Source organism: Oncorhynchus nerka, linkage group LG27, assembly GCF_034236695.1.
Source record: "Oncorhynchus nerka isolate Pitt River linkage group LG27, Oner_Uvic_2.0, whole genome shotgun sequence".
In the NCBI taxonomy this organism is placed as follows: domain Eukaryota; kingdom Metazoa; phylum Chordata; class Actinopteri; order Salmoniformes; family Salmonidae; genus Oncorhynchus; species Oncorhynchus nerka.
This window is the reverse complement of record NC_088422.1, coordinates 27,233,221-27,259,879: the sequence shown is the minus strand read 5'-3', so window position 1 is coordinate 27,259,879 and position 26,659 is coordinate 27,233,221. Positions and strand designations below refer to the sequence as shown.

Below are 26,659 nucleotides of genomic sequence, written 5' to 3'. Positions count from 1 at the left end.
ACCTCAATAAGCCTGACTAACCGTGTCTGTATACTCTTATTTTCAAATGTCTTTTTACTGTTGTTTTATTTCTTTACTTACCCCCCCCCCCCCCCCCCCACACACACACACCTTTTTTTCGCACTATTGGTTAGAGCCTGCAAGTAAGCATTTCACTGTAAGGTCTACTACACCTGTTGAATTCGGCGCACGTGACAAATAAACTTTGATTTGATTTGAACAAAAATTATAATTCCAATTATTTCATACAAAATTATCATTTATCCAAATTAGAATACCTTTATTGATATCTCTATTTGTATCTTTTACACATTTTAAGAAATGGTTGTATTTATAAGCGTGCGTAATTTCGAAATAATGTATAGGATAGAGCCGTGCACCGCTGACGCGGATGAGGGGAACTAGCCGGCACAGGGAGAGGAGGAGTCTACCAGCTCTCCTTGAGCCCGATATACTCCTCCCTTCTCTCTGCAATAGCCCGTTCCCCGCTTAAAACCCTTGGCCAAACCCCCGCCCCATCACTCCACTCTGCCTGTTTTTCCATACGGTACAGTCTGAACACACGGGCACGGAATGGAGATGGAAAGGAGCCAGAGCAGCCTGTCATCCACGGACTCCCCTCACGATCCATGGTAAACTTACCTTCCCCGTCGGCTCTACCTAGTGCTGAGATCGGATACACCTTCAAGACAAGCCCATGAGTTGAAAGAAACTTCCTATTGGAGTATTGAGATGAAGGAGAGCATGCTCGCACTTTTTGTGTTGTTGGTAGCAGTGCTCATCTTCTGAGAACCGCTCATTCATAGTATTTTTGTGGACAGAGAAAATATATTTTGGTTTTAATAACGGTGTTATAACTTATAATAACTTATATAACGAGTCGACATTTCTAAATCATTTAACGGTCCTCGTTACCTAACATCAAAGCTTACATGTTACATTTACACTTGCATGTGTTCTTTTTTTTTAGCAAAATGTTCATAGGCGGTCTCAGCTGGCAGACGACACAAGGTAAGCTTATTATCGCCTCAAAACTTTATCAAACTTTATGCCGTTTATTATCTTATACAATTCTCAGTCATGAAGCTGTTTAAAATACAAAGTGAGAGTTGGAAATAAGAATCTGTAAAAATCATTGTTTTGATTCAAGATTTCTAAAAGTGATGAATGAGTTGTGCTACTTGTAGGCTACTACTCTCGCTTGCGGTCTATATAAATCAAATCTGTGGTCCAATGCTGAAATCAAAGCGCAACACAGATCAGAAGCCTACAGGGGGATACACTAAAGAATGCCAAGTTGAAAATAAACCAATCCTAAAGTAATTAGAAAAAACTACAACTGGCCTTAGGCTATAAATCCGTGAAAAATGTGTGGCATTTTGGAAAAGGAGTTTACAAAAGTTCTGATCGATAAACCTTGGCAACAGGTTCGAGACAATAATTCAAGACAATAATTCCAATAAGTCTTGAACAATAATTCTTCAAGACTGTTCAAGACAATAATTGCACACTTATAACGTAGTAAAATAGCTTTTCTAGCATCTCTTGTCCAGATTCTGTCATTGGATCATAATTGACTCTTTATGCGGTAAGTAGGTTGATGTAACTTTTAAGGGAGCATGTTCTGTATAGGCTGTCAACTTTAAACATCCCTTATTTTACGTTCTCATTTCTGGACACTGGACAGTAGCATTGTTGATGTCTGAAGACAATCACAGACTGCGACCATCAGAAAGTTTAACAATGATGGCTACAATTCTGCCGTAGTAGGCTATATGTCACACACCACCTGCTGTGGGCTTATGCTACGGACATACATTTTTTTGGCGCACAATTTCTTACTATTCTTTATTTCAGAGGGATTGAAAGAGTACTTTTGCAAGTATGGCGAGGTGAAAGAGTGCATGGTGATGCGGGATCCAGTTACTAAGCGCTCGAGGTGAGGGAGGCGTCCGCGGTGCAGCGCCCTCACAACACAACAGTTCAACTGCTAGTAATGATATAGGTCTAGTTCATTCACATTCAGATTATTATCTGTGTCGATTCTTTGTGTTTAATGATTTTATATTCTGATCTTTTTTTGAAGGGGTTTTGGATTTGTCACTTTTGTTGACCAGGCCGGTGTGGATTCAGTTTCGGCAGTAACCAGGCATGAGTTGGATTCAAAAACAGTGAGTTATTAAACCACTAACAGTGTTCACGTAGACGAGCATACTCTTATAGTCTTATCACTTCCATTTCACCCAATACTACAATACTACTACTGTTTCCACTCTCAAGAACTAACTGAAACATTATTGCAAATGGCTGTAGCAGTTTGGTCACGTTGAATAGTCTTTTAGACATACACTACTTGTTCTACTTTTTTTAAGTTCTTGCATCATCTCTAGGAAATAAGTTGAATATAAATAAAAAATGAAGTAAATATAGATAGGCCTACACTATTGCCTTCATATGGCACTATTAAAGAAGTTGCCATTACTAACTTTAATTTAAATTGGACTAATAAACAAGGCTTACTAGTAAAATACTTTGGAATGCTGTTCCCATTGTGATTTGCAAGTGTTCTTCACACGTGAAGTGTAATGGGATCTAAAATGTACATGTTGAACCATGGAGGAAAGCTCAGGAATAGACTGGGCTACAGAATGTGCTCTCTCTCCCCTCACCCTCCCACAGTGAAACAGTCAAGAAAGTGTTACTCAGTGTCAATTTCCATGGTAACTGGGGGACCCAGACAGGGTTGTGCTCAATAGCACAGTCTCTGCTTCATAGCAAACTCATCATCAAACATTCCGCATGCTGTTTTGTGTTTCACTTTGCAAATATGTCTTATGTGAACAAATCTATTAATTAATTTGTGCCTCTGCACCCTGAAACCAGTAAGCTACAGATGTTGATGTAGTTGGGGCAAGATAGTGATTTTCCTAACATCATATAGGTGCTATTCCATAGGGAGTGTCAGAACAACCACTACCATATGGAATGGCATTATGATCACTTGTGGGAAAACTAAAAGACATTTCAGAACTCCATTAGCCAGATCAAAGATTGCCCCATTGTTTCAGATATGACCTGATTCTATGTGTACATGTGCGTGAGGGAATGTGTGTAACTTGTGTTTGTAAACTCTGTTGTGTGTGTGTGTGTCTTTGTCAGTAATGAATGTGGGCTGGTCTGGGAACAATGCTGCCCGTTGGTCGCCATAGGGACGGCTGAGTTCCCCCTTACAGGGTGGGAGTGGAGGCGGCTGTGGGTAGATCAGTGATGGCTGGGGGTAGATCAGTGATGGCTGGGGGTAGATCAGTGATGGCTGTGGGTAGATCAGTGATGGCTGGGGGTAGATCAGTGATGGTTGGGGGTAGATCAGTGATGGCTGGGGGTAGATCAGTGATGGCTGGGGGTAGATCAGTGATGGCTGGGGGTAGATCAGTGATGGCTGTGGGTAGATCAGTGATGGCTGGGGGTAGATCAGTGATGGCTGGGGGTAGATCAGTGATGGCTGTGGGTAGATCAGTGATGGCTGGGGGTAGATCAGTGATGGCTGTGGGTAGATCAGTGATGGCTGGGGGTAGATCAGTGATGGCTGGGGGTAGATCAGTGATGGCTGGGGGTAGATCAGTGTATTGAAGTGTGTTGAGGCTCTTTCTCCCATTTTGTGTTTGGAGCGGGACACCATCTCAACATATCTACAGATACACACAAGGAAGATTTGTAGACACTTAAGAGGACACCACTCAGGAAGGAATGAAGGATTAAAAGGGGTCATAGTTAGGGTGGAGCACTTCATGGGATGGGAACAGTTTCAAAGTGGTACAGTAGTTTTGTAGTAGTAGTAGTTTTGCACAAGCATTCTGTACAGAAGTATGGAAAGTGGTTTGTGGATAAACAACAGACCAAAGTCTTACCAAATCAAAAGTTACTGCAGCAGTCTGATTTGGCATGATGATAACTTAGAATGGGGGCTTTAATGGTTAGTCGCCATGGCGTTTTTGTCTCCATGATACTTCCCTCCAAAGACAATGGACACAAAACCAACATATTTGAAAATTATAATTTCTCCAATACCAAACTAGCCAACAGTTTAAGCTCATAGCAAAACCCTAGAGCAGTAATAGGTTAGATCAATGTGATGTCAGCTGGAGGGAGCTTGGCTGAGTGTGGTTGGTAACAGGGTGGGACTGTGCTCTGCATGGATGGTGCTCTGTGGCGTCTTTAGAGTGTGTGTTTCTGGCAAGGAGAAGGCTCAGTGACCAGCGGCAGGGGTGGGATGGTGAGTAGAGTAGGCTTTAGTTTAGAGAGAATACCCTGCCCCCTCTCCTCTCTCTCAGCCACAGGCAGGTTATCCTGTTAGAGAGTTCTCCAGTGGCAACAGAAAGAATGTGCCATGCTCTGACAGACTGAACTGCTCCAGGACAAGAATGGAGAGAGGTTTACTCAGACGGGAGAGTAGAGGGCAACTATTCTCAGAGTTGGAGAGGAATTAATGGACTTTTATTTGTAGCTGCTAGCACACTGTCTGCTAGTGACTTGAGTAGCCCATCTACCCATCTATGCAGAATTATTATATTATGTTGTTGTAAGATTATACTAGCTCCCCATGGTGTCTACAACTAAATGTTCTTGGGTCCTAGTTGACACAAGTTGACGGAGGGGGATAGACTGGTTGGCTGCTATGGGATTTTGATAGAGATGGCCCTATCTGAGTGACATTGGACGTTAAAGGTTTAGAATAGTGCTTGTGGGAAAATGAGTTTTACAAGATATTATGTCATCCTACATTTCTCCAGCATAGCTTTAGCACAAGGATACTTCAATAGGCAGATAAACAGTATATTGATGATAAAAACAGTAGTTCCATTTCAAGTGCTTCAAGTTACAGTGTTCAAGACCCCTGCAGCTTGTAGAACATATTCTGTCTAAACATGGAGAACTGTGTCTGTCGGACTCAGTCCTGAATATGGACATTGGTGCAGTCCCACACCTGCTATGCACCCACAAGGCAGGTGCTCAGTCCTGAATATGGACATTGGTGCAGTCCCACACCTGCTATGCACCCACAAGGCAGGTGCTCAGTCCTGAATATGGACATTGGTGCAGTCCCACACCTGCTATGCACCCACAAGGCAGGTGCTCAGTCCTGAATATGGACATTGGTGCAGTCCCACACCTGCTATGCACCCACAAGGCAGGTGCTCAGTCCTGAATATGGACATTGGTGCAGTCCCACACCTGCTATGCACCCACAAGGCAGGTGCTCAGTCCTAAGACAAGGAACATATTCACCTGTCCTCAAAATCGTCCAGGTTAGATCAAAGCAGTTTGAGACATCCTAAAATCAATAATTCTATTGATTATAGAATACGATGTTTCAGTTCACCCTAATGTGAAGAGACTTACAAGCTGACCCAGAAGGAAGAAGAGGATGAGGAGGAGGAAGGGAGGGAAGGTTTCAGGAGGGATCACCCCATCTGTGATTAGTATGGATCTACAAAGCAGCTAATAGGATTGAAGGAAAAATGCTTGGGTTGTACTTCTGAGTCACAGATATTTTACTTGACAGTGTGTTTGACCCCTGAGTTTGTGTGTGTTGCTAACTAAGGCTGGGTCGTGCACCTCACCAACTGTTGCCTATGGTTGGAAAGTAATTGATCAAAGGGATTGTTCTGATTTGATAAACCCCCTTGCCTTGTTCTTAGACTCAGTTCTGTGGACGGTGGGGGTGAGCCTGGGTTACGGCCTGGCCTGTCTCTCCAACACCAACACCTCTGCCACGTTTAGCATCCTGGAACTGTTACCATCTAATAAATATGTGATCATTAGATTTTTTATTCAATTTGCATGATTATGTCTGTTATTTTGTCATAAATATAGAAGAAAGGGGGCATATCATTTTTTCAAAAAAATCAATTGTTTATTCGGGACATTAATTTGGTTTAAAAAAAATACTTTTATTAAAAAGTTACCTCACCTGTCTAATGTCCATATTTCCCCCCATGGATGTGTGTTGGTTGCTCTATGTTGATTTTGTCTGTTTGTTTGTTTTTGAATGTGCACAGGAGTGTTGGACATCAGGAGGGTTGGTGACCGGAGGTGACTATCAGAGTAGTCTAGAGACCATAGAACTAAACAGTAGACTCTGCATCCGATACTTCGTCCAGTCTAGCCTAGCCTTCTCACACTGCTCTATAGAACCTGCCGTGATGTCTACACTAGACATGTAGACTAAACACTGTACTTTACTCTGGTAAACACATGTGGTTTACCATAGAGGCTCTAGCTGTTTACTGTAGTTCTTGCTCGTCCCCGTCATGGTTACGGACTAATATAGTGCTCTTAGCACTGTACTGTCTTACTGTCTCGTAGCATAACAACAGCACAGTGTGGAGTAGTCTAGTCATTCTTTAGTTCTGTTAGATCAGTATAGACTAATACTATAGCTAGAGGTCTCCAATTGCTGTACTATAGTCTCTATAGTTGCATCTATTTTGCATGGTGTAGTTACTCTTTATCCAATCTGAGTAAATTACTATATTGTAAATGTATGAATTCAAATGGGTTTGGCTTTTGTGTTACACATATCCTGGTGAATCTACAATTGACCTGACAGTTTATGTAGTTGCATTGTTATTATATGTATTTAGTATTATTATTATCATCATCATCATCATCATAAAATGTCCAATATTTCAGTCTCTGCACTGTAAGTGATAGCTTAGCTCTCACGTATACTGAGGCTTTTAGAGCAGAGGTCAACACAGTGGAAGAACTGTGTGATGAAAACACGGTTGATTTTTAAATAGCGCACAAGATCATCATATTGTCTTAGTGGGAGAGGGAGGCAAAAACAAACAAACACAAACAAAATGAGGCTGATGTGCTGTCAGTGTGTGAGGTTGATGGCTCTCTCCTCTGTTTGCATCTGCTCATTCTCCCTCCTTGTCTTCCTCTTGTTCTGTGCTGTTTCTCCCTTTCTTTAGCTCACTGTGTCTCTTTCTCTGTCCTTTTTTTGCGGAGGTGAGATGTGTTTGTGATTGTAGTGCCTGTGTGAGATTCCAGGAGATCACATGTCACATGTTGGTGACGAGAGGAGGAGAGGGCTTTGGAAGGCAGGCGGGCCAGAGAGGAGAGGCACCTCTGTGCCTCTGTCACTCCAACATTCCCACACATTCTACCTGCACAAGCACACCAATAGACCAGCACTTCTGAGGTTGGATCAGTGTTCAGGACATCTGAGACCAGCTCTGGCCAGTGCACGGTGTAGGCCAATTGGGTTATTGTTAGAATGAAGTTCAAATGAGAATTAGTTCCAAATCTACCAGCAGATTCTTTCAATTCCAAACATTTTATTTGTAACATGCTTCCTAAACAACAGGTGTAGACTAACAGTGAAATGGTTACTCGTGGGTCCTTTTCCAACAATGCTGAAAAGAGAACATTTCTTCAAAGAGAAAGCACATTTTATACTCAACATTTGTTTCACCTTCTATTCCCCACATTGTGGAAACAATTACCCCTCTATCTATCCTCTACTTGTCTTATTCCTCTAAGTCTCATAATGACCTGGTGTTGCTACTGGTGTAGCATTATAACCCAAACACCCATGCTAAGGAACCCTTACAGGATGAGGCAAGGAGCAGCATCAAAGAGACCATAACCATGGACTTGGTTCACACAGATCCACCTGATTGCATGGGCTAGTTGATCTGTATTGAGCTGTGTGTGTAAACAGGCCTTTCTCCTCTTAACTCCCTCCTCTAGATTGATCCGAAAGTTGCGTTCCCGCGTAGAGCCCAGCCCAAGGTGAGTGAGCCAGTCTAGTCATTATTTGTCAGGGCTTCATCAGTCCAGTGTGAATGACATTGCTGGGAGGGAGCAGGTTAGCCTGTGCTTGCTGTGTTTAGCTCTTCACATTCTATCTGGGCTAATGCCTTGTAATGAGATGAACATGACTGCTCCTGTGACATCACTGTGCTCCGTACACTCTTATGTGATCAAGTGGCTTTTGTTAACACCTTATACAGCACAATAATGTACATGGTATATTCTCAGGAGCCTAAAGTGTATACGGCAAGATCACCGGCATTAATGCTGATTGTGGTAGCAGAAGTCATTTTCTACATAAGCAGTGCAATAGTATGTTAATAATGTACTGTACTGTTGGTCGGGATGGCATAAAGATCAAAATAAAGTCTATGACCATTTTGTGGTTATACATGGGCAGAGCTATTTCATCTGATTCCTTTATTTGTCATGCAAAGCGATCTTTTATGAGCTTTAGGGGAGATTGGAAACATGCCTGCTGGTGGTTTTTCCATTGACATCTGAATCATTTTATAATTTAGACGAAACACATGAGAATTGATAACACAAACATATGATGGACAATACCAGGCTACCCAACGACAGCCACCATTAATGGTTGATCTTAACCCTTGGTTTTATCACAGTTACTCATTCATGAATTCATTCTCCATCCATTAATAAACTGACCCATTTCTCCTTGCAGCTAGTGACTCGGACCAAGAAGATTTTTGTTGGAGGTCTGTCCGTGAACACGACCATCGAGGATGTTAAGGCGTATTTTGACCAGTTTGGAAAGGTAAGCAGCATGTGAGCTAGTATTGCTATTGAATGTGACTTTTTAAAATGTTTTATTTAGCTAGCTAGGTAGTTAACGTTAGCTAGCGCTAGTCGGTTGTACCGGCACCAACACTTCGGTATTTCTCCACCTATAGCTGGGCCTCAAGCTTCTTTTTAAATGGTGTGCCAACATGTAATTATTTTTTATCGTTATAAGCTGTGATACATATACAGTGCATTCGGAAAGTATTCAGATCCCTTGACTTTTTCCACATTTTGTTACGTTACAGTTTTATTCTAAAATTGATTAAATTGTTGTTGTTTTTTACCTCATCAATCTACACACAATACCCCAAAATGACAAAGCAAAAAAAGTTTTTTTTTAAATAAAACAAAAAATATCAAATATCAAATATTACATTTACATAAGTATTCAGACCCTTTACTCAGTACTTTGTTGAAGCACGTTTAGCAACGATTACAGATTTGAGTCTTCTTGGATATGACGCTACAAGCTTGGCACACCGGTATTAGGGGAGTTTCTCCCATTCTTCTCTGCAGTTCCTCTCAAGCTCTGTCAGGTTGGATTGGGAGCGTCGCTGCACAGCTATTTTCAGGTCTGTCCAGAGATGTCCGATCAGGTTCAAGTTGGTATTCAGTCCAAAGAGTTCAATCTTGGTTTCATCAGATCAGAGAATCTTGTTTCTCATGGTCAGAGTCCTTTAGTTGCCTTTTGGCAAACTCCAAGCGGGCTTTCATGAGCCTATTACTGAGGATTGGCTTCCTTCTGGGCACTCTACCATAAAGGACTGATTGGTAGAGTGCTGCAGAGATGGTTGTCCTTCTGGAAGGTTCTCCCATTGCCACCGAGGAACTCTGGAGTTCTGTCAGAGTGACCATCAGGTTCTTCGTCACCTCCCTGACCAAGGCTCTTCTCCCCAGATTGCTCAGTTTGGCCAGGCGGCCAGCTCTAGGAAGAGTCTTGATGGTTCAAAACTTCTTCCATTTAAGAATGATGGAGGCCACTGTGTTCTTGGGGACCTTCAATGCTGCAGAAATGTTTGGGTACCCTTCCCCAGAGCTGTGCCTTGACACAATCCTGTTTCGGAGTTCTACGGACAATTCCTTCGACCTCATGGCTTGGTTTTTGCTCTGACTTGCACTGTCAACTGTAGGACCTTATATAGACAGGTGTGTGCCTTTCCAAATCATGTCCAATGAATTGAATTTACCACAGGTGGACTCCAATCAAGTTGTAGAAACATCTCAAGGATGATCAATGGAAACAGGACGCACCTGAGCTCAAATTCGAGTCTCATAGCAAAGGGTCTGAATATTTATGTAAATAAGGTATTTCTGTTTTTTATTTTTAATACAAATTCATAAAAACCTGTTTTGGCGTTGTCATTATGGGGTATTGTGTATAGATTAATGAGTAAATAAATATTTCTTCCATGTTTAGAATAAGGCTGTAACATAACACAATATGGAAAAAGTGAAGTGGTCTGAATAGTTTCCAAATGCCCTGTAGAATTGCGATACATATTGTATCTGCACCTGAGTACTGTGACAATTTTATAGCGGGATGTCCCTGGCAATTCCCAGCCCTAGTACAGTCATGTCAGTCATTCTATACCTTAAAGAGCTATTTATAACTTGTCAGAAATGTCCAGATCAACTAGCCCATGTCAGCTCATGTTTTTTAGCCTAAAGATTTGGTTGTAATGTTTGAGTCACTTAAATATCACATGAATACACATTAGACATGGCAAAATGTATAGAATTGCAAGAAAATGTACTTTAAAACTGCACAATATCTCTGCACCCATGACAAAAATGTGTAGAATTGCAGGAAAAAAGCTTTAAACCTGCAAAATGTTCTCTCTGCCGACAACAGTTTGTGTTATGAATAGTGCCTATAGAAATAGATGTGTCGGGTGCACGTGCAGGGGTGGTGTGGGATGTTCCCAATGAGTGAAAAAGTTTGGGAACCCCTGTCCTAGTAAACGTCTCTGAATCTCATAGCCATTAAAACCAGTAGATAGTAATAGTGCTGACGTCATTCACGTATTCCTATGGAAAACTCCTGATGGCGCATGAAGCCGGAAGTATTTGAATTTGAAGGGCGCCTTATTGCTGAATGGGGCTGAATGGCACCAAAAAATCTTTACATGTCATTGTGAAAGTGGCCGTAGCTAGCAAAGGATCATGGTCGATGTAGTCATTTTCATCCTGTCTGAGAGAGTGAACCGGCAGCCTTCTCGTAGCCTGCCGACCCGTGATTGGTCTGTGTCAGCAAGTGGTCCTGTGTGACGACAAATGTAGTAGTCGGACTGGATCACTATTTAATTAAATATATTGATTTGTAGCGAACTTTTAAATAATTCACCTTGGGGATTTATGCCGATCGTAATTTGCATAGGCTTTCCTGTCCGGCTTTTGGCACGGCTAGATTGCTACACAGTAGCCGACCAACAGAGCTCCAGACCGGACACTGGAGGGCTGGTGGATCTGTTTCTTAGACTGTGTTGTTGAGGGGAGGAGGGAGTGGAGATGAGTGTGATGGTGTATCCTCCTCCATGCCAGTGTTTTCCTCAACACGTCTCACATCTTTGTTGTTTAGATGAAACTGATTGCTGAGGAAAGTGGAAAAATGAAGTGGAATAGAAGAGTTTCTTTGGAAGGAAGGAGAGTTACTTGTGGGAGGGGTGGAGGAGAAGAGGGATAGAGAGAGTAGAACCAGAGTGGACAGGCTTAGGGAGGTATGGAGCACTAGTCTAAGTTAGGGAAAATAGGGAGAAAAAAGTTTTGGAGTGAGTGTGTGTGGCAATGGTGGGGAGGGATTATCAGAATCTGAATGAATCTGATGTAACAGCTGCTTCTACCCCAACCCCCTCCTGGCCCGTTACCGTGGTGACCCGGCTTGCCCATTGTCCCCAAGTAATTCAGCGGGCAAGGGGTGTTGTGTTGAGGGTGGGGGGGGGTGTCAACCCAGGAGTTGTGTAACAATAACACTCGTTGACCAACGGTCAAAACAGACCCAAACCAACATACTTTTCACTTCCAGCCTGTCATCAGTTCATAGATAATTATTTGAATATCCGTAGTGTACTGTTTTTACTCTTCCCACCATAGATTCCAAAGGTCTTGAAATGTAGACTGGAGAGAATAAATGAAGGGTGAGTGATAGAGAGAGAGAGAGAGAGAGAGAGAGAGAGAGAGAGAGAGAGAGAGAGAGAGAGGGGAACTAGGCCAAAGAGATGGGGTGCAGGGATTTAGTGGGACTATTAGGTATTTGAACAAAGCTAGGCAAATATTTTGTTAGTTTGTACAGGAGTTTAGTATTTACAAGGAGGAGCACTTTTACTCCTCTGTTGAATCTTCAAAATATTCTTACTTTTTGTTGACACTGTACCTATTTTAAACAGGCAAAACCTAAAATAGTGGCCGCAGGTAACCTACAGAAGTAGGTACGGTGCAATTCAATAGGAAATCAGATAAACCAATGAGCCTGGATACTAACTAGATTAGCTTTCAACCCCAGTAATAGGCTGAGGCAAAGCTCATTTATGGAGTTTAGTCAGCAACTAGCCAGTCTAGTCTAGTCAGGGCAGAGTTTGATTATGTAATATTACATTCGAAGTCTTGATAGTTGAAATGGTACTTCCTGTATCTATCATATACAATACTGTATGTGACACATGAAATGCTTCACTCCCAATCATAAAACAGCATGAATGGAATGAGAGCGATGGATGGATTGAGAAATGTAGGCTCCAGCCATCCATGGAAGTTCCTGATTATACTGCCTCACTGGACCTTTTGTATTCTGTCCTGCTCTGGACAAGGGGGTGGAGAGAGAGATGGGGAGAGAATGACAGGGAGGATGAGCGGTGGAAGAGGGTAATATTGTCCAGTGCGCCATTAAAAGGTCCCGTGTTTGAAATATCTAGATTTAAAGGACAGTTATTGATTTTGATAAATGAGGACATTATTGCTGCTTTAACTTTTAATTCCACTGGGTGCTTGTCGTTCATCTCTGTTGATGACTCTATAGCACATGTGAATAATAATAATCTTAAGTGTCAGTTCTGCCTTTTTGCGAGTTTTAGATTTCAGCATATAATTCAGCTTCTAATTCAGTACAGTTTGGTGGTGTAAACCGTGGAGTGACGTTGTCTGTGGTGTTTCATTGCTGTGTCATGGGGCTTGGCCTAGAAAGAGGCAGTCCTGGTTAGGGAGACAGGAGGGGTGATAGGGAAATGTCAGAGTGGAAGGAGTCAGTGATTTGAGAGGGCTAAGACCAACAGGTCTTCTTTCACACTGGCTGGAGGCACTCCTCCCTCACCCTTGACCTTTCTGCGTGCAAGCTGCCCAATGATATCCCCAATCACGAACACACACACACACACACTCACTGACACTAACACAATGTACCAGTTCTGGGTGGAACCGTATAGGCCTGTCAATAGTTCTGGCAAAAAGTTAGGTGGAACCATGTACACCTGTCAATGGCTTTATTACAAACCAAAACACATTTTATGTGGAAAACTCAGATTCATTTAGGAGTTTATTTGAATTTTGGAGTTTATTTGAATTATAATAGGTGTGTGATATTTCATGCTTTTTTAAATTCGATTTTGTATTGAAAGGTGTTAGTCTGTGTTCAGTTGAAGGATATACCTGGGTCTCTTCACTTTGAAGGGGGGACAGAGAGGGAGAGAGAAAGGGCACAAGGAGAGGAGGAGTTATGGCTGGCTCTGCCAACAGACAAAGCCTCCACACCTCTTTGTTCTCTTGCTACCATTCTTTGTCTCTCTCTGTTCTCCTCCCTCCCTATTTTGTCCCATACTTTCAGTCTCCACCTTTATCTCACGACACTGTATCTTCTCTCTCACTCTCTCTTCCTCTCACTCTCTCACACACACTCATCTCTACCTCACTATGGTCTATACCCGTATTCTCTCCCCAGTCCTTCTTCTTGTCATCAATTCTATACACATTTTTACTTTACTTATTGTACCCCCTTTACCACTCTCTCTGTTTCTCTCTCTCACCCTCTGACTCTCTCTCTCACACATTCTCTCTCTCTCTTCACAAATAGTGCTTGTTGCCCGATAAAGCTCTTTAGGAGAACTTCTTGCACAATTGCCATGGGAAGGGCAAACTTTCAAAAGTAGGGGGAACAAGGATGGATTATGTCTTCTTTTTCAAAGAGATTGCGACAATGCAGTTCAGAGGCAGGAAATCTAAGTGAAGGGTTTCTAATTCTGGCCTGAATGAAGCCTTTCCTAGCGACCATCTTGTGCCCATGCACCACAAATGTCCCCTCAAGATTTTTTCAGGTTTTTTTTCTTATTATCCTTCCCTCTCCTCCTTTGTAACCCCCCTCCTCCTCATTCTGCCCTTTCTATCCATCTGTTGCTGAGCCTCCCTGCAGAACCTGAGAAGGGATGAGGTCAGACAATAAGGTGCGAGCGTGCGTTGTTTGAGGTGATGTGTGTACAACTCTGTGTTTGTCTCGTCTAGGTTGACGATGCCATGCTCATGTTTGACAAGACCACCAACAGACACAGAGGTGAGACTCCATCTCTGTATCCTCAACAACAATTTTTTGGTCATTTAGCAGACACTTTTATAGTTATTGCATTCATCTTAAGGTAGCTACGTTAGACAACAACGTATCACAATAGGAGTAAGTTAAACTTTTCTCCAGAAAACAACTATCAGCAAAGTCAATGCTAGTAGGAAAAAAAACACTACCCCCCCCCCCATAGGCTGAGCAGGAAGAACTGAGCATGAGGAGAGGAACGAGGCTAGGCTAATTAGTCCGTTAATCGGGATCAGGTTAAAGCCTCCTTAAGCTCCTCCTCCCCACCCTGGGCCTGATCGATTATGACAGCCCACCAGCTTTACTGGGCTGAGGGAGGAGGGGAGGCTCGCTGGCCTAGCCAGGAGGGATGGGAAGAAGGAGGGGATGAGCCAGGAACAGCACCCCAGAGGGGGGAGGGGAGGCTCGCTGGCCTAGCCAGGAGGGTTGGGAAGAAGGAGGGGATGAGCCAGGAACAGCACCCTAGAGGGGGGAGGGGAGGCTCGCTGGCCTAGCCAGGAGGGATGGGAAGAAGGAGGGGATGAGCCAGGAACAGCACCCCAGAGGGGGGAGGGTGCCAACATTCTAAGCAGTTATTACAGGACCTAATACAGGAGGGGGTTAGCAGCAGTGCATTAGCCCCACACTCTAACCCCCTAGAGACAGTAGAAGGGATTTACCCAAACTTGGGTCTGAGATGTTCAGTAATGGGAACAAGAGCTTTAATCCATTGTGTCGTGCACAATGCTTCACGAGTTGAACCTCCTCACATACATGATTTGTATTTTGTCTACTCCAGGATTTGGCTTTGTCACGTTTGAGAATGAGGACGTGGTAGATAAAGTGTGTGAGATCCACTTCCATGAGATAAATAACAAAATGGTGAGCTAAGAAGGGCGTAAATCAATCCTTCGTAATTCAATACACAATGTAATTGTGAGAGGTACAGTTGTTGACTGTTTTTTCCCCTCTTGTGTTTCTGACAGGTGGAGTGTAAGAAGGCTCAGCCCAAGGAAGTGATGTCACCCATGGGCTCGGCCAGGGGGCGCTCTCGGGTGATGCCCTATGGCATGGACGCTTTCATGCTGGGTATCGGCATGCTGGGTAAGCTCATAGTGACGATGAGGACGACAGTAATGCCAACGATAATGATGTGGCCCCTTAGATCTTGTTACTCCATATCGTCAAATGATTTTGAAACACTGTAAAGAATCTTCTCGTAATATCATATTTTACATCATGTGGAGATCATTTACCACAGGGGGACAGATGTCATACTCTTTATAGGATCATCTCCCCATAATAAGATCATTCCAAACTTGAGCCTGCCAACTGAAAAGTCTATTAAAACATGTACTACCAAATTAGTTTAACGTTGTACCCTGGAATTTATGCAATCTATAGTCTTAGGGTAAAGTAGTGCTTGTATGTGTGTAATATTGCTATTTATGAAATCCCAAATGACACATTGGTTTCCTTAGCCTGTAAGCAGTCAATGGACAAGGTATGACAGCAATCCATGCTTTTGCTTAGTTTCCCTGGCACTGTTTCCAAATGCTAATGTTTTAGCATTTGTGGCAAAAATCCCATTGAAGTTATGGTACCGATATTAGCTATTTTCACCAATGCATGGATTGCTGTTATACCTTATCCTTAGACTGCTTACAGGGTAAGGAAATCAGCATGTAATTTTGTCATTTGGGGTTATATGACACCACCATCATCTACTGTTCAGTCTGAGAACTGCAATATTCACAATGACATTGGCAGGACAAGGGGAATTATAGTCAAGGGTACAGTTGTTAAGTTAGATCAACTGTGGGCTGAGCATACATACAATATATATCCTATTGGCTGATCTAGACTAGAGAATGTAATTGACTGCATTGTTTCTATGAACCTGTTGTTACATTGACAGTATCCTCTTTCACAGGCAGGGGGCAGCACTGTTTCACTCAAACACAGACCCATGACTGTCCTTTCACCATAGGTTACCCAGGGTTCCAGGCAGCTACATATGCTAGTCGAAGTTACACTGGCATCACCCCTGGATATACCTATCAATTCCCTGGTAAGAAGCTACTCCTCCACCCATTCATACTCCCTTGGGTCAATCATGGCCATTTTGCCCGTTCCCTGGACCATCACTGATCAGTAGAGGAGTCCAATCATTTGACGATGGTTGTGTAATTCTTAGGATTTATTCATTTGCAGTTGATGTGTGTTTAGACTCGTCATACTGTATATAGCTCCCACAAAATACAGACAAACTCTTTAACCAATACACACACATGCCTCCATGAAAGCTCATAAAGCACTCTGTGTGTGTCATTGGCTGCTTGTAAATATCAGGGAGTGGAATTACATATGCTTTGCATGCTTTGTGTGTGATTGTATGTGTTAGTAAGAGAAAGAGAGAGAGAGTGGGTGTGTTTGTGAGGGCCAGTATATTCTTAATCCATCCTAATGTATTAGGCTTGTATGACCAGTTAGGCGAATGAATTCTTCGTCTACGTCAATTTGCCACTTCCCATTCCCTCTCTTCTTTCATATCTTCCTCTTACTCCATCTCTCCAGCTCAGTGTTGTGTTCCCCTGTTGTCACCCTAGTTGTGTGTTCCCTGCAGGTGTGTGTGTGTGTGTGTGTGTGTGTGTGTGTGTGTGTGTGTGTGTGTGTGTGTGTGTGTGTGTGTGTGTGTGTGTGTGTGTACGGATAAATGTGTCCCTTGCCTCACTGGTGGTGTGTTTCAACAGCACTCTGATGTTTTTGTTCTAGAATTCCATTTAGAGAGGACCCCCCTTCTGACATCATCCCACCCCCCTGAGCTCACAGGTCAGTCCCTCCTCTGGCCTTTACAAGCAGCTTGCTGTCAGTCTGCTACACACCCCTTTACTGTGCTACAAACTAGTTATTACACAGTGACACCAGTAATTACGCAGTAATTACACACTACAGAGTCGTGGGCTTGCACTCATCAGTGTTTTTGTTAATATACACTACCGTTCAAAAGTTTGGGGTCACTTAGAAATGTCCTTGTTTTTGAAAGAAAAGCAAAAAGAATTTGTCAATAACATCAAATTCATCAGAAATACAGTGTAGACATTCAATTAATGACTGTTGTAGCTGGAAACGGCAGATTTTTTAATGGAATATCTACATAGGTCCATTATCAGCAACCATCACTCCTATGTTCCAATGGCAAGTTGTGTTAGCTAATTTGTATTTATTTTTTTACCTTTATTTAACCAGGCAAGTCAGTTAAGAACAAATTGTTATTTTCAATGACGGCCTAGGAACAGTGGGTTAACTGCCTGTTCAGGGGCAGAACGACAGACCTTGTCAGCCCCCGGGTTTAAACTTGCAACCTTCCGGTTACTAGTCCAACGCTCTAACCACTAGGCGACCCTGCCTCCCCTAATTTTAAAAAGGCTAATTGATCATTGCAATTATGTTAGCACAGCTGAAAACTGTTGTTCTGATTAAAGAAGCAATAAAACTGGCCTTCTTAAGACTAGTTGAGTATCTGGAGTATCAGCATTTGTGGGTTCGATTACAGGCTCAAAATGGCCAGAAACAAACAGATGCCTCACAAGTCCTTAACTGGCAGCTTCATTAAATAGTACCCGCAAAATACCAGTCTCAACGTCAACAGTTAAGAGGCGATGCTGGCCTTCTAGGCAGAGTTCCTCTGTCCAGTGTCTGTGTTCTTTTGCCCATCTTAAACTTTTCTTTTTATTGGCCAGTCTGAGATATGTTTTTTTCTTTACAACTCTGCCTAGAAGGCCAGCATCCTGGAGTCGCCTCTTCACTGTTGACGTTGAGACTGGTGTTTTGCAGGTACTATTTAATGAAGCTGCCAGTTGAAGACTTGTGAGGCATCTGTTACTCAAACTAGACACTCTAATGTACTTGTCCTCTTGCTCAGTTGTGCACCGAGACCTCCCACTCCTCTTTCTATTCTGGTTAGAGACAGTTTGCGCTGTTCTGTGAAGGGAGTAGTACACACCGTTTGTCACGGATCCCTCTGGAACTTTCAATGTGCACACATAGTGGCCCCTATTCCCACTGATTGTATTTGTATATATGTGCCCTTTGTTCACCATGGTGCTGTCAGTTATTGTTACAATGTCCGTTGGTGCGTGCAAGTACCTGTGCTGTGTGTTTTGGACTTTCATGCCCTTGTGGATTGCGCAAATGATTACGGGTCTGGTCCCGTGGGTTAATCATTGTGCGCGTGTGTTATTTATTCGAGGTATTCCTCACTCTTTTGTTTGGGTTTCAACCCTGCGTTTTGTGTACGTGTTTGTTTGATCTTCGTCCCCATGCCTTTACACGACACGCTGTAATTTGGACTGAATTTTAAAAAATATTACGCATTCCTGCGCCTGTCTCCCGAATCTCTATGCCGACGTGACAGAATAATTGACCAATGAGGGAGACAGTGGGAATGGCCCGTCCGACACCGCTGCGACTGGTCCGTCTGGCGCCGCCGCAACTTCAGCAGCTGCAACTGGGTCATCTGACGTCGCCACAACGGGTCTGTCCGACGATGCAACTTCAGCAGCAGCTACAACTGGCCCGTCCCTCGCCGTCCAACGCCACTACTACTGGTCCGTCTGACGCCACCGCAACTTTGGCAGCGGAACTGGCCCGTCCGACGACGACGCTACTTCAGCAGCTGCATCGGGTCCTGTTCGACCCGCACTGCGTTCCTGTGATCGTCCTCGAGGCCGGTGTCGTTGCGCTGCTAGTGCAGCGCGTTTGGGGGGGGGTACTGTCACGGATCCCTGCGGAACTTTCATCACGCACACCTGTCCCCTATTCCCACTGATTAGTATTTGTATATACAGTTGAAGTCAGAAGTTTACATACACTTAGGTTGGAGTCATTAAAACTCGTTTTTCAACCACTCCACAAATTTCTTGTTGATAGTTTTGGCAAGTCGGTTAGGACATCTACTTTGTGCATAACACAAGTCATTTTTACAACAATTGTTTACAGACAGATTATTTAACTTATAATTCACTGTATCACAATTCCAGTGGGTCAGAAGTTTACATACACTAAGTTGACTGTGCTTTTAAACAGCTTGGAAAATTCCAGAAAATGATGTCATGGCTTTAGAAGCTTCTGATAGGCTAATTGGCATAATTTGAGTCAATTGGAGGTGGACCTGTGGATATATTTCAAGGCCTACCTTCAAACTCAGTGCCTCTTTGCTTGACATAACGGGAAAATCATGGGACAATCATTGGGTTTCAACCCTGTGTTTTTGTGTACGTGTTTGTTTGGTCTTCGTCCCCGTGTCTTCGTCCCCTTAATCGGCACGCAGATCTTCAGTTTCTTGGCAATTTCTCTCATGGAATTGCCTTAATTTCTCAGAACAAGAATAAACTGACGAGTTTCAGAAGAAAGTTCTTTGTTTCTGGCCATTTTGAGCCTGTAATCGAAACCCACAAATGCTGATGCAGATTTGGCATGGGTCCTCAGATCCTCAAAAAGTTCTACAGCTGCGCCATCGAGAGCATCCTGACTGGTTGCATCACTGCCTGGTATGGCAACTGCTGGCCTCCGACTGCAAGGCACTACAGAGGCTAGTGCGAACAGCCCAGTACATTACTGGGGCCAAGCTTCCTGCCATTCAGGACCTCTATACCAGGCTGTGTCAGAGGAAAGCCCTAACAATTGTCAAAGACTCCAGCCACCCTAGTCATAGACTGTTCTCTCTGCTACCACACTGCAAGTGGTACCGGAGTGCCAAGTCTAGGTCCAAGAGGCTTCTTAACAGCTTCCAACCCCAAGCCATAAGACTCTTGAACATCTAGTCAAATGGCCACCCAGACTATTCACATTGCCCCCCTCCCCTCTCCACACCAATGCCACTCTCTGTTGTCATCTATGCATAGTTACTTTAATTAACTCTACCTACATGTACATAGTACCTCAACTAATAAGGTGCCCCCGCACATTGACTCTGTACCGGCACCCCCCTGTATATATTGTTATTTTTACTGCTGCTTTTTAATTACTTGTTACTTTTATCTCTTATTCTTATCTGTAATTTTTTTAACTGCACTGTCGGTTAGGGACTCGTAAGTAAGCATTTCACTGTAAGGTTTACACCTGTTGTATTCGGCGCATGTGTCTAATAAAATTAGATTTTGATTTGATTTGATGCTCCAGATACTCAACTAATCTGAAGAAGGCCAGTTTTATTGCTTCTTTAATCAGAACAACCGTTTTCAGCTGTGCTAACATAATTGTAAAAGGGTTTTCTAATGATCAATTAGCCTTTTAAAATGATAAACTTGGATTAGCTAACACAACTTGCCATTGGAACACAGGAGTGATGATTGCTGATAATAGGCCTCTGTACACCTGTGTAGATATTCCATTAAAAAAATCTGCCGTTTCCAGCTACAATAGTCATTTACAACATTAACAAAGTCTACACTGTATTTCTTTTCAATTTGATGTTATTTTAATGGACAAAAATGAGCTTTTCTTTCAAAACAAGGACATTTCTAAGTGACCCCAAACTTTTGAACGGTAGTGTACCTGCATCACTATGTAGCTCCATATGTTAGAGTTTTGACATGATGTCGATGATAATGGTAAAACTCATTTTCTGACTGACTTGTCTAGAGAGGTCATGTATGTTTTTGTAGCCTGAGCTGGATGTGTAACCTGTTGTACCTCCTCTTCCCTGTCAGCCATTCCTCTGTCGGCATACGGACCAATGGCAGCAGCGGCAGCAGCAGTAGCTAGAGGTATGTCGGTGCTGTTTAAGATGAGGGACGACAATTTTTCTTCTATTACAGCATATTGGATGACTGTCATTCATATTCCATTCACCCAGTTCAATGTAACAGTGATAGGTTTAGGCCACTACATGATACTCAGATTCTCCCTATACCCATCATGAGGTTGCTACAACATATCCTACGAATAAACATTTACAATGTAAGTGCACAGGTCAAAAGACAAATTTGAGTAATCAAGGTGACAGACAGTGACACGTTCAATACCGTCTCGCACATCAAGCTCAGGGATGGGCAACTGGCGGCATGCGGACCGATTAAAAACTAGAACTTACCTTTGAGAGTTAGAATAATAGAATACACAAGGTGCAATTTTTTCACTCAATTAGATCATGTCAACTAAAATGTTTTTGATTGGTAAGTTAGTCTAGCGGCCAGCTATCTAAACTTTTAGTAAGCATGGTCGATTACTGACCGGTATGGGGCCCTTTGATCATCAGTTATCATATTAAAAATGGTACACATTTGCCTCCACCCCCTGGCAAAATGTGTAGAATTGCAGCAAACTTGCTTTAAAATGGCAACATTTTCTCTACGTCCCATGGCAAAATGTGCAGAATTGAAGGAAATTAACTTTTAAACTTTTTTCCCCCTCTTCGCTGTCACGAAGGGGGCCGCTAAAATGTTCTAGATTCATTCTCTGATCATTTGATTGGGTGGATTACACGTCAGTTCATGCTGCAAGAGCTCTGATAGGTTGGAGGACGTCCTCCGGAAGTTGTCATAATTACTGTGTAAGTCTATGGAAGTGGGTGAGAACCATGAGATTTTGTATTGAAGTCAATGTACCAAGAGGAGGACGGAAGCTAGCTGTCTTCCGGCTACAACATGGTGCTACCCTACAGAGGGCTGTTGATTCTACTGTAGACCTACATTGTAAACAGTGTGCTTTAATTAATTATTTGGTGATGTGAATATATTTAGTACAGTTTAATCAAAAAAGGAATACTTTTTTAATGTTTCACAATTTTTCTGAAATTCACTGAGGAGGATGGTCCTCCCCTTCCTCCTCTGAGGAGCCTCCACTGGTATGAGGGGTTGAAAGACTGAAAACCTCTGTCATCTGTATCTCTGCCAGGGTATGACTGAATGGAGAAATTGTCTGGTTGTTGTACAGTATTTCTTCTGTGACTGTCCACTTATTTGCATCTGTATTTGATATATTAGGCTCCACCCCCTCTCGTTCAGGAGGGTTCCTGGGAACCAGCAGCCCTGGGCCAATGGCAGACTTGTATGCAGCAGCCAATCAAGAGTCTGCTGTCAGCACCTACCTCAGCGCTGCAAGCCCCTCCCCAAGCACTGGGTTTGGCCATAGTCTGGGGGTAAGACACAGCCCTTATCACGTAGGTATTTTAGACCCTATTCATTTTTGGTAATGCAAACTATCTGTTCAGTTTGTCATAGGAAGAATATCTATGCCTCATAGCAGTGCTTCTAATATGTTGATCTTGGCATGTGTTTATAGATTGAGTGCAATATCAAATAAAAAAATTATTGTTTGAAATAGATAGATGAAAAAAAAAAAAAAAATTTTTTAGAATAAGGCTGTAACGTAACAAAATGTGGAAAAGGTCAAGGGGTCTGAATACTTTCTGACTGCACTGTAAATACATATCCGGTGTATAAACAGTGTAACTAAAATGCAATGTACAGTAGTAGAAATATTAGAATGAGCTATATCAAGAATACAATTTACACAGTACAAAACACCCATAGTTATGACTGTATGAGCAACTGTCTGTCATTGTGTGACTGATTTTATTTTTTAAAGGTCAAATGAACAAGTAATATTGCTCTCGTGTAATGAGATTCTATCTATACTGTCTATTTTGACAGACTTGTCTGGCAGATTTGGTGAGGGTTTTATTATTGTATTGTTGAGTGTGATATTGGCGCCCTCTAATCACTCCTGTGTGTCTGACTGCTCCCTATAGGGCCCTCTGATTGCTACGGCTTTCACTAACGGCTATCACTGAGAGAGTGAGTCTGCTACTACACCCACCCACAGCATCACATACTCAGAAGTGTCATGTTCCATTCAAATGAATCACTCTAACTTTCTGTACATTTATTGTAACAAATGTATAGATATGTTGTCTAATAGAAACATGAAAATAAAATAAACATTGTCTCCATTTCTCCGCAGGTCTGTGATCTGAGAGATGGAAGGAGTTGAAACTGCTTTGAGCTGATCCGACTCTCTATGGTTACTCCTCTCTGGCTGTGTGACCCTGCAGTTTGGACCCTGACCCTTGACCCCTGATGTCCCCGCCCCTCCTCCCGCTGAGGATCTCTCTTCTTCAGACTTCCTGTGTTCTGTCTTAACATCACCTCCTGTCTAACATGTTACTGTAGTTAGCAGAAAGGAACAACAACCTTTCAAATGTTTCTGCTTGTATTAGAAAGACATACAGATCATTTTAGCTACTTTTTTCTTTTGTTTTATTTCACTTAAATGTTTTGTGAACATTGTAATGTAATCTCATATGTCTTGATTCTTTGGTTAGTTTTTGGGATTTTTTTGTCAGAAGGTGTTTTATTGAGAGGCGGAGAGGGAAAAAGAGTGATCTCCAGGTAGAAATATGTGAAGGACTGGAAAAATAATTTCTAATGAATAAGTGTATATTTGTCTTTTAGTTCATACTGAATTTTAACAGAAAATGTCTGATTAATGAATTACATTTTTAAAAACGTATTACAATGTTGAAAATGTATATCTTGGTAGGTATGGAACAAGCATTTGTTATACTAATAATGATCAAAGTAACAAAATTGATAGTCATGAGTCTATTTCCAGTCAGATTGAACCGTGTGATGTCTGTTTTTGTAAAATATTGTAAATATAACTGTATTTTGGATTCTGCAAAAAAATGAAGGGTGTTGGGAGGGCAGGGAAATGGTACGATGGTATTGGTTTTCAGCAGATAGTTTTATAGTTGGAAACCCAGACTGGAAATCCAGACTGTTCCATATCATAGTATAATAGAGACGGGAGGTCAGTCATCATCACAGGTATTGTCAGACACAAACTGTGTTTTTGTCAAGTCAGTTTTATCATTCTCTTTCCACTGGACAACATTCATGACACTAACATGAAGTTATGATATAGTTTTATGGGGGGGGTTTATTACTGATGTATTTGTTTGATTCATAATATTTAGTTGTCTTGGTTGTGAGCCTGACCCTGTCAGAGTGAAAGGGTTTTCTCCTATACTGTGAATCCACCCAGGAATCCCTTTTATCAGCACTGGGAGAGAGAAAGCTTGCGATGTTACATTAACGTGGGAGACGCGGGTGTTGGGATACTCCTCGAATATGAGAAAAACTAGCTGTTTCTATCCTCATTACTTGGTACTGTTTTATTTTATTGTTGTTTTAGAATGATCATTTTTTTTATATGTAACGGTTGTAAAGGAAAATGAAGGACAAGCATGCAGAAACAGTCGTAAAACAGTTTCACAATGGTACGATTTTACCACTCAATTCTTCTGCAGATTGTGTTGATGTGTGTGAGTGCGCGTTTGTGTGTGTGTGCATTGTATGGCTATATGTGGTCACACTTATTGGCATCATGTGTGAAATGTATTGTCAGGGAATGGATACATTGGTGGTAAATGTGAACGTATTACTGCTATTTTGGTTTGTTACTGAACTTCCTTGTCTCTTTTGGTGTGTGGAAGGGATTCTTTCATTTCTAAATGAACACTATCTCAGAGGTGGTCCTGAGGCTCTTCCGTGATGAGATTGTATCTATTTCTCAACCCCTCCTCCACACCGACAGAGACACTACATATCTACTGGGCGACACAGACTGTAGCCATGAAACTCAAAAGAAGCAATATACTTTTTTAAGAGAACTCAATCGTTTTGTTCAGAAATTTTACGTTGTTGCACTGGGAGGTCAAAATAAAGTGTTTTAATGTTATGGTTAGTTTAAGAAAAAGAGGCACTGTCAATTTCTATCACCAAGTTGTAGATTTTGATATTTTTCTAAGCCTGCTGGTTGCCACGGTGTTGCATTCTTTGGATTCTGTGTTTACTCTGAAAGGTAATGTTCTTGTCAACACTGTAACCCTCTTTCAGTTATTTTTCTTCCTGTTTTCTTTTTTTCTTTGGAAAAAAAAACTTTTTAAAATTCCTAATAAATTATTTTAAAACATTCCATTCATTCTTTGCGTTGTAACTGTCTTTCCAAACATTGTTTTGATGAAAAGGTTTAGAAACAGTATGAGAGGAGGAAGGGAGGGGGTAGTAATGGATTGATTTAACCTCCAAAAGGTGTAGCTACATAAAAAGTAAAAACGTTGACATAACATGACTAGTATACTGTGTGTCAGATATAAATGGATTGCAGCCTCTCCATAGACTACTTTCAAGGTTAGGAAACATTCAAGCAATTTAGTCATTTAGATTAACTAGCCCCAATGTGTTATGCATCCATATTGGAAATGTAAGCATAACGGAAAAGTATATTTAAAGTAATCAAAGTAGTGATTCTTAGGTAAATTGCCATTAAGTTACTCTTCTGAGCCATTTACAATGGGCAGAGGCACACAAACATCATGGTCCATGACTTGTCCATAATCTCCCAACCTCCAGCACCATGGGGCTTGTTCCAACCCCATATCACACACTAAATATGTGCGTAGCCTACATTATACTGTCAATTGGGGAGAGAGAGACTCAAATATATCCACTGTGAATTGCAGCAAAGTTACTTCCTGTTTCAGTCATGTTTTTGGTCCCATTCACATGGGTCAAACAAAAATACAAATAGTGCCTCCCACGATGCAGGCGATGGCTGCAAGTTGCCGCTAGTGACGAGCAACTGAAGAAAATTTAAATAAACTGCAGTCGAAACTTCAGGACCTTTTATCACATGGTTGTTGTAAAGTTCATGCAGTCGACATGTATGTCACGCCCTGATCTGTTGCACCTGTCCTTGTGCTTGTCTACACCCTCCTCCAGGTGTCACCCATCTTCCTCATTATCCCATGGGTACTTATACCTGCGTTTTCTGTCCGTCTGTGTGAGTTAGTTTTGTTTGTTCAAACCTACCAGTGGTTTCTGGTGCACCATGTCTTTGCTATAGTCCCTGTTTTCTAGTTTTGACCGAGCCTGCCTGCTGCCCCTGAGCCTGCCTGCTGCCCCTGAGCCTGCCTGCTGCCCCTGAGCCTGCCTGCTGCCCCTGAGCCTGCCTGCTGCCCCTGAGCCTGCCTGCTGCCCCCTGAGCCTGCCTGCCTGCCTGCCCCTGAGCCTGCCTGCCGTCCTGTACCTTTGCCTCTACTCTAGATTACCGACCTCTGCCTGACCTGACCCTAAACCCGCCTGCTGTTCCGATGCCTTACACTCTCTCTGGATTATTGACCCCTGCCTGCTTGAGCTGTTTGCCTACCCCTGTTTAAAGAATAAACTTTTGTTTCTTCAACACTGTCTGCACCTGGGTCATACCTTAAACGTGATAATGTAGGTACAAGTCAGACAATTTACATCACCACAGTGCAACACACTGAAAGTTGGTCATAAGTAATCCGATCGAACGCACCCCATGTCTCACTCCTATCCAATGTTGTACGTAGGCCGTCATTGTAAAATAAGAATTTGTTCTTAACTGACTTGCCTAGTTAAATAAAGGTTCAATAATAAATATGCTCTTATGAAGTAA

At 42.3% G+C, this 26,659-nt stretch overlaps 1 protein-coding gene across 16 annotated transcripts; it reads left to right on the top strand.

Annotated features, from left to right (window-relative positions):
- Positions 1–504: 504 nt before the first annotated feature.
- Positions 505–25,156, top strand: LOC115111502 (RNA-binding protein Musashi homolog 1). 16 transcript variants are annotated; one of them, XM_029637625.2, is made up of 15 exons: positions 506–632; positions 971–1,011; positions 1,858–1,939; positions 2,087–2,171; positions 7,762–7,803; positions 8,510–8,602; positions 14,113–14,161; positions 14,973–15,055; positions 15,160–15,277; positions 16,164–16,244; positions 16,949–17,005; positions 20,887–20,943; positions 22,183–22,316; positions 22,929–22,974; positions 23,141–25,156. In XM_029637625.2, exons 1-14 carry the CDS (start codon positions 574–576, stop codon positions 22,968–22,970), a joined length of 1,023 nt encoding a protein of 340 aa, XP_029493485.1. In that variant the 5' UTR covers positions 506–573; the 3' UTR covers positions 22,971–22,974; positions 23,141–25,156. The 16 variants fall into 16 exon arrangements, 15 of the variants coding, with proteins under 15 accessions (XP_029493488.1, XP_029493485.1, XP_029493484.1 ...); XM_029637624.2 differs by having other exon boundaries at positions 22,162–22,316; XM_029637620.2 differs by having other exon boundaries at positions 22,162–22,337.
- Positions 25,157–26,659: the final 1,503 nt, after the last annotated feature.

What these genes read in the sequence shown, in the direction of transcription:
- LOC115111502 (XM_029637617.2), top strand. Translation starts at nt 574, where the DNA reads ATGGAGATGGAAAGGAGCCAGAGCAGCCTGTCATCCACGGACTCCCCT. An exon ending in GCTGGGTATCGGCATGCTGG is followed by an intron (nt 15,278 to 16,106) that starts GTAAGCTCATAG and finishes CCTCTTTCACAG; the next exon opens with GCAGGGGGCAGCACTGTTTC. An exon ending in CCACCCCCCTGAGCTCACAG is followed by an intron (nt 17,006 to 20,886) that starts GTCAGTCCCTCC and finishes CTTCCCTGTCAG; the next exon opens with CCATTCCTCTGTCGGCATAC.